Source organism: Ictalurus furcatus, chromosome 16, assembly GCF_023375685.1.
Source record: "Ictalurus furcatus strain D&B chromosome 16, Billie_1.0, whole genome shotgun sequence".
Lineage (NCBI taxonomy): Eukaryota > Metazoa > Chordata > Actinopteri > Siluriformes > Ictaluridae > Ictalurus > Ictalurus furcatus.
Window position 1 is genome coordinate 23,675,200 of NC_071270.1, and position 14,852 is coordinate 23,690,051.

At 40.0% G+C, this 14,852-nt stretch overlaps 1 protein-coding gene across 3 annotated transcripts in view; it reads right to left on the bottom strand.

The window, feature by feature from the left end:
- The window catches only part of kcnn2 (potassium calcium-activated channel subfamily N member 2), a 51,268-nt gene that overhangs the window by 16,055 nt on the left and 20,361 nt on the right, over positions 1-14,852 (bottom strand). For all 3 annotated transcript variants that reach the window (XM_053645294.1, XM_053645293.1, XM_053645292.1), the window contains exons 3-6: positions 13,394-13,812; positions 9,832-9,973; positions 9,494-9,604; positions 7,901-8,028 (exon numbers count right to left, since the gene is read on the bottom strand). In XM_053645294.1, the coding sequence (XP_053501269.1) occupies positions 7,901-8,028; positions 9,494-9,604; positions 9,832-9,973; positions 13,394-13,812 (800 nt within the window). The remainder of the gene's footprint in view (positions 1-7,900; positions 8,029-9,493; positions 9,605-9,831; positions 9,974-13,393; positions 13,813-14,852) is intronic.

A 14,852-nucleotide genomic window follows, 5' to 3' on the forward strand; every position in this document is an offset into this window, starting at 1 on the left:
TGTTTAACTTAACTTATCTTGTTTAACAGTTAAATTATCAACCATGCAGATATACCGCCTGAGATATGTAGACCTTTATGACATTTCTAAGAAAGCAAATTTGGTTAAAATTAGTAGAACATAGTGAGTTACTGCTGATTTAATCGTATTACTGTATTAGCTTATGTGCACACGCTTAATGTAATTAGCTCAGTCTCTTTCCTGCTAATGTGACACGTGCACGGACACATCAAAAATATTTGGCAATGGTTTAAAAGTCTACAAGTCTAGATGGTGTAAATCCGAAAAGTTGTGGTGTTTTAATCGGAAAAGATTTACACTACAGTGTTCTGCCTCTGTGTGTACGTGTGTGGGGTGTAGTCTAAGGAAATTAAATAAATAAAATCGAGACGGCTAACATGACTAGCGCAAGGTGAATGCTAATAGCCTCTAATTAGTATGCTGTGATTTACATTTATTGCAAATGAGGAGCTAGCATCTGCTAGCATGTACATTCAGCATGACATCTAAGCCAAAAAGCTTTCCTTTTTTTTTTTTTTTAATTACACAAGGGCCATTACCAGAAATCATGGAAAGGGCACACAAGGCTAATACATACACACTGGCTAGCCATATCGATTAGTATGAACACACACACACACACACACACACACACACACAATGTCTCAAGGAGGTATGTATTTTTCCCTAGGCAGAAAACTGCAGAATTGAACCATGCTCATTAATCTTGTTTGTTTATGTGTGTGTGTGTGTGTGTGTGTGTGTGTGTGTGTGTGTGTGTGCCTTGCAGCAACTCCTGCAAACCTATGACAACCGACTTCCTAAAGGAAGTCTAAACCTGTCCTGTAGCAGAAGGACAGTCAGTCATAACTTTGTATAACACTGAATAAACCAGCAGCAGCTTTACATAATAAATGAGCAGTACAGAAGGTGGCTAAAAATAAATAAACAAATAAATAAATAAAGTGTTGGAAATGGAATGCTAACGCTAAGTGGCTGTCAGTGGTTCAGCTGTTCATTTCCTTAGAACCCGTCATGTCATATGCAGCTGACTTTAAAGGAACTGTTCAGGAAACACTTTACCATAACAGTATATGAATAATCATGCACTAATACCTGAATTAATACTTAACTAATGATGAGTTCAGGCATGAACTAATCACAAACTAATGAAGAGCTAACCTTAACTACAACATGAGTCTTATGAATTCATGCGTGAATAACAGCCACCTTTAGTACATGTTAGTTAGTTAATGTATTAATTAACACGTCGGAGTAAACTAAACCAAACCTACTCTGTAATAAAGAATATGAATTAAACGTGCATCATTTCAAATGGTTTATTATCCAACGTGGAAAGACGCACTAATAATAAACACCGATAATTTCATCTCGACCCGTGCGCAGACATTTTGAGGGGCAGTGGCCCAAAACATGAGCAAGAGCACAAGAGAGAAACGGGTGACTGTTCATAACGATTTAAAGCCGGGAGACCGGACCGACATCGACGCAGTAAAGAATCAAAATAAACAAGACTAAATCACTGGAAAATAATCGTATAGGACACTGGGTTTAAACGTTAATAGATAATAGCGTCACGGTGGCTTAGCGGTTAGCATGTTCGCCTCACACCTCCCGGGATGCGGGTTCGATTCCCGCCGTGTTCTCCCCGTGCTCCGGGGGTTTCCTCCGGGTACTCCGGTTTCCTCCCCCAGTCCAAAGGGCATTGTAGGCTGATTGGCATGTCCAAAGTGTCCGTAGTGTATGAACGGGTGTGTGAGTGTGTATGCGATTGTGCCCTGCGATGGATTGGCACCCCGTCCAGGGTGTACCCCGCCTTGTGCCCCATGCTCCCTGGGATAGGCTCCAGGTTCCCCGCGACCCAGCAGGATAAGCGGTATAGAAAATGGATGCATGGATGGATGGATGGATAATAGCGTCTGCGAAATGAATAAACGTTGCTGTATTAATTTCACCCTTGGGGGTAAAGGAGCAGTGCCCTGGTCCCGAGTCACCCGGAGCACGTACTAGTACTACAGTGGGATTTGAAGAGAAACGGATAGAGGACGATGCGAAACGGGTTGAGGTGAAATTGTTGTTTGTTATTAGTGCGTCTTTCTACGTTCGATAAGGATAATGTGTAAATTATGAAAGTAATCCAGCGCAGTCCAATGATGTTTGTGTACGCAGCTGCATACGGCAAATTATATAAACAATTTACTCCTACGTGTTAATTAATACATTAACTAACAAACAAACAAACATGTATTAACACGTAATTAAGTTGGTCATTATTCACACATGAATTCATCAGACTCACGTCGTAGTTAAGGTTAGCTCACGCCTGAACTCATCATTAGTTCATATTTAAGTGAGTATTAATTCAGGTATTAGGGCATGATTATTCATTAACTGTTAGTGTAAAGTGTTAACACAGTTTATCCAAAAAAGAAATGTACGCAAATATCTCCTCTTAACCCCGAATGTAGTCTATCAACTGAGACATGTCTGGTGGTGTCTGAAATTTACTTCTTTAGTTTTGCACAAGCACTACTATTATTGGGCGGCTGTGGATCAGGTGGTAGAGCGGGTTGTCCACTAATCGTACGGTTGGCGGTTCGATTCCCGGCCCACGTGACTCCACATACCGAAGTGTCCTTGGGTAAGACACTGAACCCCAAGATGCTCCCGATGGCAAGCTAGCGCCTTGCGTGGCAGCTCTGCTACCATTGGTATATGGGTGAATGAGACACAATGTAAAGTGCTTTGGATAAAAGCGCCATATAAGTGCACCATTTACCACTACTGTATGAGGCTAATATTGATAAATGTTTAGCATCGTGCAGACGTTATGCCTAAATTAAAACTAGGGACGCATCATTACCTTTTTTTCCAGACTAAGAGAGGGAAAATTTGTATTTAGCTCTGATATGTCTGTGTTAACGAAGCATGCATGTCTCAGTGCTTGCAGAACTGAAGTGCTCCCAAGTGCAGCAGTTTCTCTGCATGGTCGCTTCACAGCTATTAAGATGTTTTATCAGGTTACTCGTACTGCAGGAAGATGCTTTAGTTCCTCCTCGCGAGTTTTACCGAGCAGAGTTTGCTGTCTGCTTCGCTTTGATTGCCATCACTAATCAGGAAATACATCCAGATCGTCGCCGCTGTCATGTCGTGCCGTCTGTTCATTAGCGTGCCAAAGTACACAAGGTTCTTTTTCACAAGTGCGAGTAACTGAGCACGATATCAAACTGTCACGTAGTACCGGCATCCGCATCAGTGCATCCCTACTCAAAATATAATTCAACAGATCTATAAAATCTGAGCCTGTATTAAGGACAATGCATACACAAATCAAATGATCAGATGAATTTAGTTTTACAGGCAATTCCTCCTTCCACCCGAGTCTGATACGAACTAAAAACAACAGTTTGTAGCACTTTTGACCCCTTTTTTTTTTTTTTTTTAACAGATAACCACTCCAGCAAGTCAGTTTAAAATACTCAACAAAGCTGTTTGAGGTGATTACTTACGCATGCTATTTGCGCTTAACCTAACCACGTACCAACATTAGTCTCGTAGCTCTAGTGCAAAGCTAAATAAAACAAACTATGGACACCAGAAATATTTTGCTTGATTGACTTCATTTTTGGCCAAACTCTTGATTTAATCCCGTACAACATTTGCAATTAAGACTAAAGCATAGCAGAGATATTTAAAATATTGCTACAGTTGAGGTCACACGTTTACATATGCCTTGCAGAATCTGCAAAACGTTAATAATGGGGAAAAAACGGATCATAAAAATTGCATTTATTTATTTATTTACTTACTTATTTATTTAGTCCTGCCCTGAATAAACTATTTCACATAGCAGATATTTAAATATAGTCCACAAGACACAATAAGAACTGAATTTACACAAATGAACCAGTTCAAAAGTTTACACACCCTCGATTCTTAATACTGTGTGTCGTTAACTGGATGATCAACGGCTCAATGTTTTTATGTTTTGTGATAGTTATTCACGAGCCCCGTGTTTGTCCTGAGCAGTTAAACGGCCTACTGTTGTTCAGAAAAATCCTCCAGGTCCTGCACATTCTTGGCTTTTCCAGCATCTTCTTTCCAACAGCGGCTATATGATGTTGAGATCCGTCTTTTCACACTGAGGACGACTGAGGGACCCGTACACGACTACTACAAAAGGTGCAAACGTACACTGATGCTCAAGAAGGCAACACGATACATTAAGGGGGGGGGGGACAAACTTTTGAACAGGATGATCGGTGTAAACTATTATCATTTTGTTTATAGATCTTATTTTTTTTCATTTAGTACTGCGCTTCAGGGGCTACATATGATATTTACATATTTCCCCAAAGAAAAAATAACAATTTACACCGATCGTCCTGTTCAAAAGTTTACACCCCCCCCCCCGGCTCTTAACGTTTCGTGGTGCCACCTTCTTTTTTTTTTTTTTTTTTAAATGATCTCTTGCATTCCAAAAAAACAAACAAAAAAAAGATGAACATTTTGCAGCTTCTGCAAGGCCTACATGAACTTACGACCTCAACTGTATGCAAATATGCGTATATATAATTAATTTTATGATTCATTCATTCATGAGATATTATGGGACCTGTTAGTGATTTTATGGTTACTCACCCTAACAAGTGGCTGAATGGACATTTAATTATACGTTGTAGAAAATCATTTTTCAATGTTTTTTATTAAAAAAACCCCCACAATTTTCCAAAGGCTTTGAAACGCAGTACTGTTGTTTTGCAGGTAAACTGTGAGAAAGCCTATATATTGTGATGCATGGCGGTCCGTGAAACCCCTTCGGATCTTACAGCGATTCATCAAAACAACGTTGAAATATATTTTCTCTATATGTTATGCTATTTATTTTCATGCCTAGGTTATAAAGATATAACCTTATAAAGGGCGCACGGTGGCTTAGTGGTTAGCACGTTCACCTCACACCTCCAGGGTCAGGGGTTTGATTCCCAACGTGGCCCTGTGTGTGTGGAGTTTGCATGTTCTCTCCGTGCTGCGGGGGTTTCCTCCCCCAGTCCAAAGACATGCATGGTAGGCTGACCGGCATGTCTAAAGTGTCCGTAGTGTATGAATGGGTGTGTGAGTGTGTATGTGATTGTGCCCTGCGATGGACTGGCACCCTGTCCAGGGTGTACCCTGCCTTGTGCCCGATGCTCCCTAGGATAGGCTCCAGGTCTCCCGTGACCCTGAAAAGGATTAAGCGGTATAGAAGATGGATGGATGGATGGATAATGCTGGACAAAGGTTTCATGGTCTTAATTAATAATTATTATTTTGGTGTTTATTATTTTTTATATTCATTCATATTTAGGAACTGATAAATCCCGAGTCTACCCCAGGAACATTGGACGCAAGATGGGAATAGATCCCTGGGAGGGACGCCAGTCCATCACCATACACACACACACACACACACACACACACACACACACTCACACATTTCCCACCTAAAGCACTAGTTTTTATGAGGTGGGAGGAGACTGGAGAAACCTTTTCACTTTAAACTGCTGTAACGTTTGCTAAAAAAGGATTACCCCGTGAAGGGCTTTCCCAGACCGCCACAAATACACTAGATAGCGTATTGTGAAAATGACTATAAGTGTCATAAGATGATTATTATTAGTATTTTTTTTTTTAACCATTTTACAATGCTGTTAAAAATGTGTACTCCACTGACAACAAGATAAAGTGCATAAATTTGCACAGTGGATTAAACGTCTGTCATGCGGGTCAGAGGAGACACGGTGAACCTCAACTGCAAATCATTTCCAATCCCGCATGGTTTCCTTTGCTGATAATATCAAGTTAAACATAACGCCAGTGGTGCATGGAGGATGAACAGAAGGCAAGGCATTTCAAAAAGCAAGGGAAAAAAAAATGACAGATGGAGCCACAGAGAGAGAGAGAGAGAGAGAGAGAGAGAGACAGAGGAAAGAAAAAGGAATCAAAGAGCATGGAATGAGAAAAAAAAAAGAGAGAAAATGTGTTAGTGTGTGTATGAAAGGGGGGTGAAAATGGTCCCTAATGAGCAGGAAGGAGAAAGGGAGGACGGGACGAGCCTCAGGATGTTTGAAACCTTCCCGAAAAAATGTTCCCTATTCCAGATCCACCATTATTTTCATTTCAAGTGCTTGTCAGTCCGCTTCCTTATTAAGATTGCAAAGAGAATGACGCATATAATTAATGTTTCAGAACTCTTCCTCAAAACTAAAGGAAACACACACACACACACACACACATCCACTTACATACTAATGCACGTTTCCGTTTCTAACATCCCGGAGTTAACAGAGTGACATTTACAGGGTGCGCCGCTGCTTTTAGATGTCCTATAAATGTCAAGCAAAGTGTGTGTCGGTGCTAAACAGTGGGACTAATGCAAGATTTACACATTAGAAGTCACTTTCAGGCTCCCGCTGAGATTCCTGAGCACAAATTAAGAGTAGAAATGGAGCATATCAATGGCCAATGGGCATTTTCCACTAAAAAGACTTTTTAGTCCAGACAGGCCTGTGGGAGGCGCATGCTCAATGGGAACACTGTGTGGAAGACTGATATGTGAAAAAAGCTTTAAGGTTAAGACCGAATCTGTTCACTCGGAGTTCTCGCTAAGCAACTCCAACAGTCCTGTGTGTTTCCTCGGCTGTAACACAGCAGAAAGAGACGTGATATTGTCGTGTAAGCGGAAATAGTCGGGTCCTGACATTAGTTCTCAAGTATTTCTCAGGATTTGGATGGGGTATTAGGTGTCTTAGAAGGACGGCGCGGTGGTATGTGTTGTCGCCTCACATCTCCCCGGTCTGATCCTGAGCTCGGGTTAATGCCTGTGCCGAGTTTCGCATGTTCTATACATGTGGGTTTCTTCCACGTTCTCCAGTTTCCTCACACCTCCCATGCATTAGCTACTTTAGATTGCCACTAGGTGTGAATGAGTGAGAGAAAGTGTGTGTGTGTGTGTGTGTGTGTGTGTGTGTGTGCATGGCGCTGCAATGCACCGGTGTCCCGTCCGGGACGTATCCCCATCTACCGTCCAGTATTCCTAGAACAGATGCTGAATCTAACCCCATCTACTGAAGATTAAGTTCTCTCACACCGCCATATTTTATTTTTCGCCACTACTTTTATTATAACCTTGTTGGCGATTAACCATGGGAATACACGTCGACTTACACGAACCTAGCACTCTGGACTCACTGGCATTGTCGGCAGGATGGTCCAAGTTATAGTATATGTAGAAGAAAAAAAAAAAGATTTTAAAAGAAGTAAATCAGCTCCATTTGGACGAGAAGCTAAAAATCAGCGCAATCAAAACGTCAAATGATTGGAAGCGGCCTAAATGACTATTTCTATAATTATATTTTTCATTTTGTTCACTGATGATCTGACAACAGCCATCACTACATCATCACACGTCATTAGAGCTGTTGGATTTTATTGAGTCTCCAGTTGGCGCACGTCAGAGTTGGGGTTCGGGTTCAAAGCTAGGCCCTCTAGGTCAGGGCAGTCTTCTACAGAATGCTCATCAAATCTCAAGCCTAACACCTCATTCAGCTCATGAAACCCCCTTAGGAATACCTGATGAGTGTGCCAGAGCAGAGAAAACACAACCCCTGTACAGAAAATAAACCTCCATCGCAGAACTGGTAGAGACCGTCCTGTCCAAACACCAAATCGGCGAAAATGATACTGAAATAAAGCCGTCCTTTGGAAACAGTGCTCCACCATGGCTGTTACCCTGCGCTACAGGTGTCAAACAATTCAGAGCTCAGTACGTGGTTCCGTCACAGAGAAGACGCAACTGCAGACTGACAATGTGAAACACTGGGACAGGGACAGTACGTACTGGTGAATGGCTTGGAGGAATTTCCTCTGGTGCTTCCTGACTCTGGCGTGATCCATCTTCCTCACCAGCTTGGTGTTCTTGTAGATGAGCCAGGTCTCCCTGAGAACGTTTGCAGCAGTGTTCTTCACCTGAGGTAGATGGAATACATGCTCACTCACACTGCAGCACTGCGCTTTCTGGGTGAGACAGACTATCAAGGCTTGGTAGCTACATTAACTTGAACTTATTTCGATTTTTACTTCAAATTGCATGATTATATGAAGTTTTGATACTAAATATCACTTAAAAGTAAATGGACTGTCCAAAAAAAAAAACAGTGGCTAAAACAGTATGCCTGGAATAATAACAAAAATTCATCTTCCAACGTCTAACGTTTTTAACATTCAAGTCAATATGTACCGACCAAAATGATAGAAACATTTTAGCGCTGTTGAGGAATGTCACGTGACACGAGGAGGTAAAACAAACAAACAAAAAAAACAACCAACCGAGCAAACAAGACGTTCAGTGGAATCTGACACCAAAACATATTTTGCTTAATTTTTCTGTTATTTATTTATTTATGTATGTAGCAGTCCCTGATTTTGCGATCGCAGAAACGAACACGAAATCAAGCAAACGACGCGAGATTCGGAGGAGCTTGCGATTTTTCAAAATTACCGCCGATGTTCCGCAGATTTGGGCCAAGGCGCGGCAACGTGCGTTCAGCTAAAGCCCTCTTCGATTGACGTGCGTTGAATATGAGCACAGCTAAAAGGCCTCGTTTACCAACAAACATCACTGCGAAAGACAATCTCGTGCGATTTCGCCAATAAAACTAGTTTTCCGCCAAAAAAAAAAAAAAAAAAAAAAACCCCATCACAAATTTAGAAGAAAAAAAAAGCCACAGCAAAATCGAGCATTTTCGGCCGCAACGATCACAAAAAGTAAACGCTGCGAAATCCTGTACATACTGATGTCTACATGTATATACAGTATGTATGTATTTATTTGTTCGTTTATTTATTTATTTATTTAATGTAGAAAGCTAGTAAAGCTTGAGAATGACAAATAGCTTAGAGAGCCACTGAAGTTTACATTCATTTACTGTAATGCTCTCGGGTGGTTTGAGAGGTTATTTACATCTTAGTTTCCTAAAAAAAAAATATATATATATATATATATATATATATATATATATATATATATATATATATATAAAATAACATTCAATTAATTAAATTGACTGCAAGTGTGGATTCTATGCATGAAAGGGTTCAATTTACATCCCACCTTGATGTCTAGGTTCCTTCTAGCACTCTAAAGTCTTCGGTTTCTCTGGCTATGAGAACTTTTAGATGTTCCAGATGAGGATATTCCGTTCAGAAAGCTCAGAGTCGAAAGCTTTTAGAGATTTAGAACGACTCACCATCAAAAAAAAAAACCAACAACAAAAAACCCAAAAGTCTGCTCGAGTCTACTTTATCATAGAGATCCCAAGTTCCCGCTCTACTGTTTTATTTATCCTTTAGTTTTATTTGTACAGTTTACTGCTATATAGTACATCTGGAGGTGCAACATCTATACAAATAAAACTGAACTGAATCGACTCACTCTTTTTGTCAGCTGCGTGTCCATCATAAAGTTATGTACATGTTTTTCGGCTTTGGTTAATTCCAGTTTTTTTGCGACCACGGCCACCACCAAAGCAGTGCATCCGGCCCCCTGAGGGGAAGAAAAAATAGACATTCAATATTGCCTCGGGTTTGATTTCCCACAGCAAAAATAAACAGCATTATCACTTGATACACTGTATTTTGTAACACTATATCAGTAAGCTACACACTTTTGTAGAAGCACAGCTCTGCTTTTAGAATCCCAAAGGAACATGATTCGACATTAAAAAAACAAAAAAAACCAAACGTACACTGAACCGCGAGCGTCAGACTCACCATAATCCCGGTGAGGAGACAGACCCCTTTGCCACAGTATGTGTTAGGGACCATGTCCCCGTATCCGATGGTTAGAAAAGTGATTGAGATCAACCACATGGCTCCTAGGAAGTTGCTGGTTACATCCTGGTTATCGTGGTACCTACAGCATGTGCATGAGGAACACACGTTAGGAAAAATCTACCACACTAATTTCAATTTCCATTCTAGGGAATCCCATTACTGCCCTGTAAGAATAAAAAAAATCCCGCTCACCCTCTCAAGAAAAAGTACTGTTATGATGACACGAGCATCTCGTTATTACAAGAACGAGATGGTCTTGTTTCTACGAGGAAACACCTTATTTTTATGAGAAAGCATCTCGTTGCTAGAAGAAAGCATCTCGGTATTATGAGAAAACATCTCGTAGCTACAAGAAATGTCTCGTTATTACAAGGAAACATCCGATAAGATGCTTTTTCTCGTAAATAAGATTTTATTTTTTGTAGCAACAAGATGTTTTCTCGTAGTGATGAGAGGTTTCCTTCTAATAAAGATGTTTTCTCGTTGTAATGAAATGTTCTTTCATAATGAGAGGTTTTCTTGTAAAAATGAGAGGTTTTCATGTTAAATGAGATGTTTTCTTGAAAAATGAGAGGTTTTCTTGTAAAATGAGAAGTTTTCTTGTAAAATGAGAGGTTTTCTTGTAAAATGAGATGTTTTCTTGTAAAAATGAGAGGTTTTCTTGTAAAATGAGAGGTTTTCTTGTAAAAATGAGAGGTTTTCTTGTAAAATGAGAGGTTTTCTTGTAAAAATGAGAGGTTTTCTTGTAAAATGAGAGGTTTTCTTGTAAAAATGAGATGTGTTCTTGTAAAAATGAGAGGATTACTTGTAAAATTAAGAGGATTACTTGTAAAAATGAGAGGTTTTCTTGTAAAAAGAGAGGTTTTCTTGTAAAAATGAGAGGTGTTCTTGTAAAAATGAGATGTTTTCTTGTAAAATTAAGAGGATTTCTTGTAAAATAAGAGGCTTTCTTGTAAAATTACAGGCTTTCTTGTAAAAATAAGAGGCTTTCTTGTAAAATGAGATGTTTTCTTGTAAAAATGAGATGTTTTCTTGTAAAATTAAGAGGTTTTCTTGAAAAATGAGAGGTTTTCTTGTAAAATTAAGAGGATTTCTTGTAAAATAAGAGGCTTTCTTGTAAAATTACAGGCTTTCTTGTAAAAATAAGAGGCTTTCTTGTAAAATGAGATGTTTTCTTGTAAAAATGAGATGTTTTCTTGTAAAATTAAGAGGTTTTCTTGAAAAATGAGAGGTTTTCTTGTAAAATTAAGAGGATTTCTTGTAAAATAAGAGGCTTTCTTGTAAAATTAGAGGATTTCTTGTAAAAATGAGAGGTTTTCTTGAAAAATGAGAGGTTTTCTGAAAAATGAGATGTTTTCTTGTAAAATTAAGAGGTTTTCTTGAAAAATGAGAGGTTTTCTTGTAAAAATGAGAGGTTTTCTTGTAAAATTAAGAGGATTTCTTGTAAAATAAGAGGCTTTCTTGTAAAATTAGAGGATTTCTTGTAAAAATAAGAGGCTTTCTTGTAAAATGAGATGTTTTCTTGTAAAAATGAGAGGTTTTCTTGTAAAAATGAGAGGTTTTCTTGTAAAATTAGAGGATTTCTTGTAAAAATGAGAGCGTTTCTTGAAAAATGAGAGGTTTTCTTGTAAAAATGAGATGTTTTCTTGTAAAAATGAGATGTTTTCTTGTTAAAATGAGATGTTTTCTTGTAATAGCAAGATGTTTTCTTATAACAATGCGAAGTTTTCTCATAGAAACAAGATGCTTTTTTGTAAAAAAAAAAAAAAAAAAAAGATGTTCTCCAGTAGTACTGCAATGTCTTCTGGTTTTCTCACAATAATGAGACGTTTTCTCACAATAATGAGACGTTTCCTCATCACAAAGGAAACGTTCTGCTAGTAAAAAGATAGCAGTACAAGAAAAGTAACTTTTGTGAAATTAATGACATACTGATGGGGATTATTCTTCTTGGGTTGCAGCAATGCGCTTCTGTAACATTCACTCGCTAGTCCATATTGATTTAAGATCGAGGATCAGATTTTTCCCTCATAATGAATGCAGCTTTACTGAAAAAAACAGAAAGAGCTAATCAGGGAGCTTATATTAAAACGTTTAATATGCAAGCCACTGATACGAGCTGCCATCTGTAGCATTAGATTGTGTTAATCCACAATTAGTTTGTGTGCTTTTTAAACGCTAACCGAAGCGTCAGGGTGACCTGACGGGCCCTTGTCCTGGTTTTCCAAGCGTACTGTTGAACAGGTTGTTCCCTAAAGGACCATTCCCAAAGCACCTCCAGGAATGAAACTTGAGAAACGCTCCAGACTGTGAGGCGTGACAGGAAGACAGCATCACACACAGTTATCCTCACTCCTACTCGACAATCCCTGCACTGTATTTTTTATTCAAAATTTGTAGAATAATACATTGTTTAACACGTCCTTCGTGCTCCCGCCATCCTAATCTTAACTTTACCTAGCTAGAACTATGCTAATAAACCAGCTCGCATTTGTAATCTAACTTAGCTAGGCACGTAGATTATCATACCGGCTAACGGTTCTGTGGCTAAAATTTCACATGTACCACATCATAATCCTCTAATAATCTGCTTATTAAACATGACTGGCCAAAAACCACAGAGCTTATTCAGTGACATCACAATTTGGGACCATGCATAACGCTCCAGTAAACAGAAAAAAATGTCATCTACAGAATAAGAACCCGATGCTCAGAGGAGGTTGTGAGTTCAAGGCTACTTCAACGCTTGCTCAAGGTATGGCTTAATATATTTGCAATGCATTTCCCTTCAACTTACAAGTGACTGTTTCGCAGTATACCTAACAAACTGGAAACACCGCAAATGAACACATTGTCCCCAAGCAGACAGAATATTTCGGAGTGCCCCACGATGCTGTGACTCACACCTCAGAAAGTGTGACATTTCGTCTCTGCAGCAGCACGGCGCCTCTGCTGTAGTCCTAATTATCTTAACCGTAAGTGTAATTATCAAACCCTTCATTGGATGAGTCAGGTGTAGGAAAAACAGTTACTATATCTGCAGTGCGGGAATTCCCGGGAGAGAAACTGAGAAGCGGTGTGTTAATACAGAATATACTGTAGTAAATAGCGCTATAGCATGTTCTTCTTTGTGTGAAGGTGTCTCTAACCTTGATAGTGTCCTTCAGGGAGCCAAGGAAAGGCTGAAAATTAGATTGCAGTCCCTTATCTGATGATTAAAAAAAAACAACAAAAAAAACCCGACAAGACAACATGCTACTGTTTTCCAACAGCAGATGTGTCACCGCTGTAGGCCCGATCAATGCTGTTTTAATTAGCGCTGCTCTTTATAGCATGGAACGTAAACGGAATTTTAATGCAGCTCTGCTACGCTGCAGGATGCAATGACAAACACGGATGTTGAGCATATGTGTTGGAGTGTAAACCCAGCCTAAACAGTGTATATATATATGTGTGTGTGTGTGTGTGTGTGTGTGTGGGGGTGAGTGAGCTGCTACACCTTTCGCACGCCCTGACAGTCCAGGCGGCGATGATCCACAGGGAAATGGTGAAGACGAGCAGCACGGTGCCGGGGCAGATGGTCATGAGGGTCTTCATGACAAAGCGCGTGTTGAAGTTGATCTTGTTGAGGGCGCCGATGCTGCGTGATGACGCGTCGGTGAACAGCTTGCTGTGCAGAAGCATGACGCGGGCGATCAGGTAGAGGCGTAGGAACATGGGGATGGACAGGATAATGTCCACGTCGGCGTCCGTCTTGGACGGCGTGTAGTAGAAGGCCAGGCGCGCCGTCCACGTGAAGGTGTATTTGCCCGGGATGGGGTGGATGGCGCACACCAGGATTTCCAGGCAGATGAAGAAGATGCGCTCGTACGTCATGGCTATCCTCCAGTCGTCCGCTGCGTTGTCTACCATAAACAGCTGAGGTGGTGCGAGGTGGGGGAGAGAAAAAAAATTAAATAATGAAAACAGTCTGAATTTAAACCTGAAAAGTTGCAAAGAATTCATTGTGTTTCGAGTGATTTTTTTTCTGTGTGATATGTAAATTAATTTGACAGTTTAGAACAAAATAAATCACCATGTTTACATGCAGACCAATAACTGAGAACCAAAATCCCAGGGGGTGGAGCTGGACCTAATCCAACTCCTCCTATAAACCTAATCTCTAATCCCTAACCCAAGAGACGCTGCAACAACAAACGCACTTATCCAGCCTGAAACGCATGCTGCGTCCCAATTCGCCTACTATCCGTACTAAACAGGATCCGAGATGAGAATTAACGTGTCCCAAATCGTAGTATGTTCAACTGAGTATCTCAAAGGTACGTAGTATATGAGAGGCAAATTGAGACGCAACAACAGTAGTTTGTCTCAACCTACTGGCTCAACTCCGCCCAGGTAGGAGGAGCTGGATCAGGTCTGACTCCGCCCTCTGGACTTTTGGTTCAGCAATGAGTGTTACGAACAATAATACAGAATGAGTAACTTTGATAAACAGGAAGAGTAAATAAATTTAGGCCAATCCCAGTCCAATCAAACATTATCGATAATCTGTAAAAAAAACAAACAAACAAAAAAACCTAATTTCAAAGACACCTAAAAAACCCCAAACATTTTTGCAATCTCAGAAAAAGGGGTACTAAATGGTACCTTTCCTTGTCACTGGGGTGGTACGTTTTACCTAGAAAAGTGCATATAATTTACCTTTAAAGCTTTACCCCAAAACAATCCTGTACCTTAAATCTTTTTAAAAAGTGTACACATCACATTACATATTAAATTCACAAAAATCTAAGTGGACCATCCCAGTGACTCGGAAAGGTATTGATTTTTTATCTTCTCTAAAAAAAAAACCTGCCACGAAAAGTATGTGTCGCTAGTTTCTTTCGTTTCTCTAAAAACGAGCTCACGTGGCGTAACAGAGGGGGCGGAGTCAGGTGGAGGAACGCAGGGAACTCTTC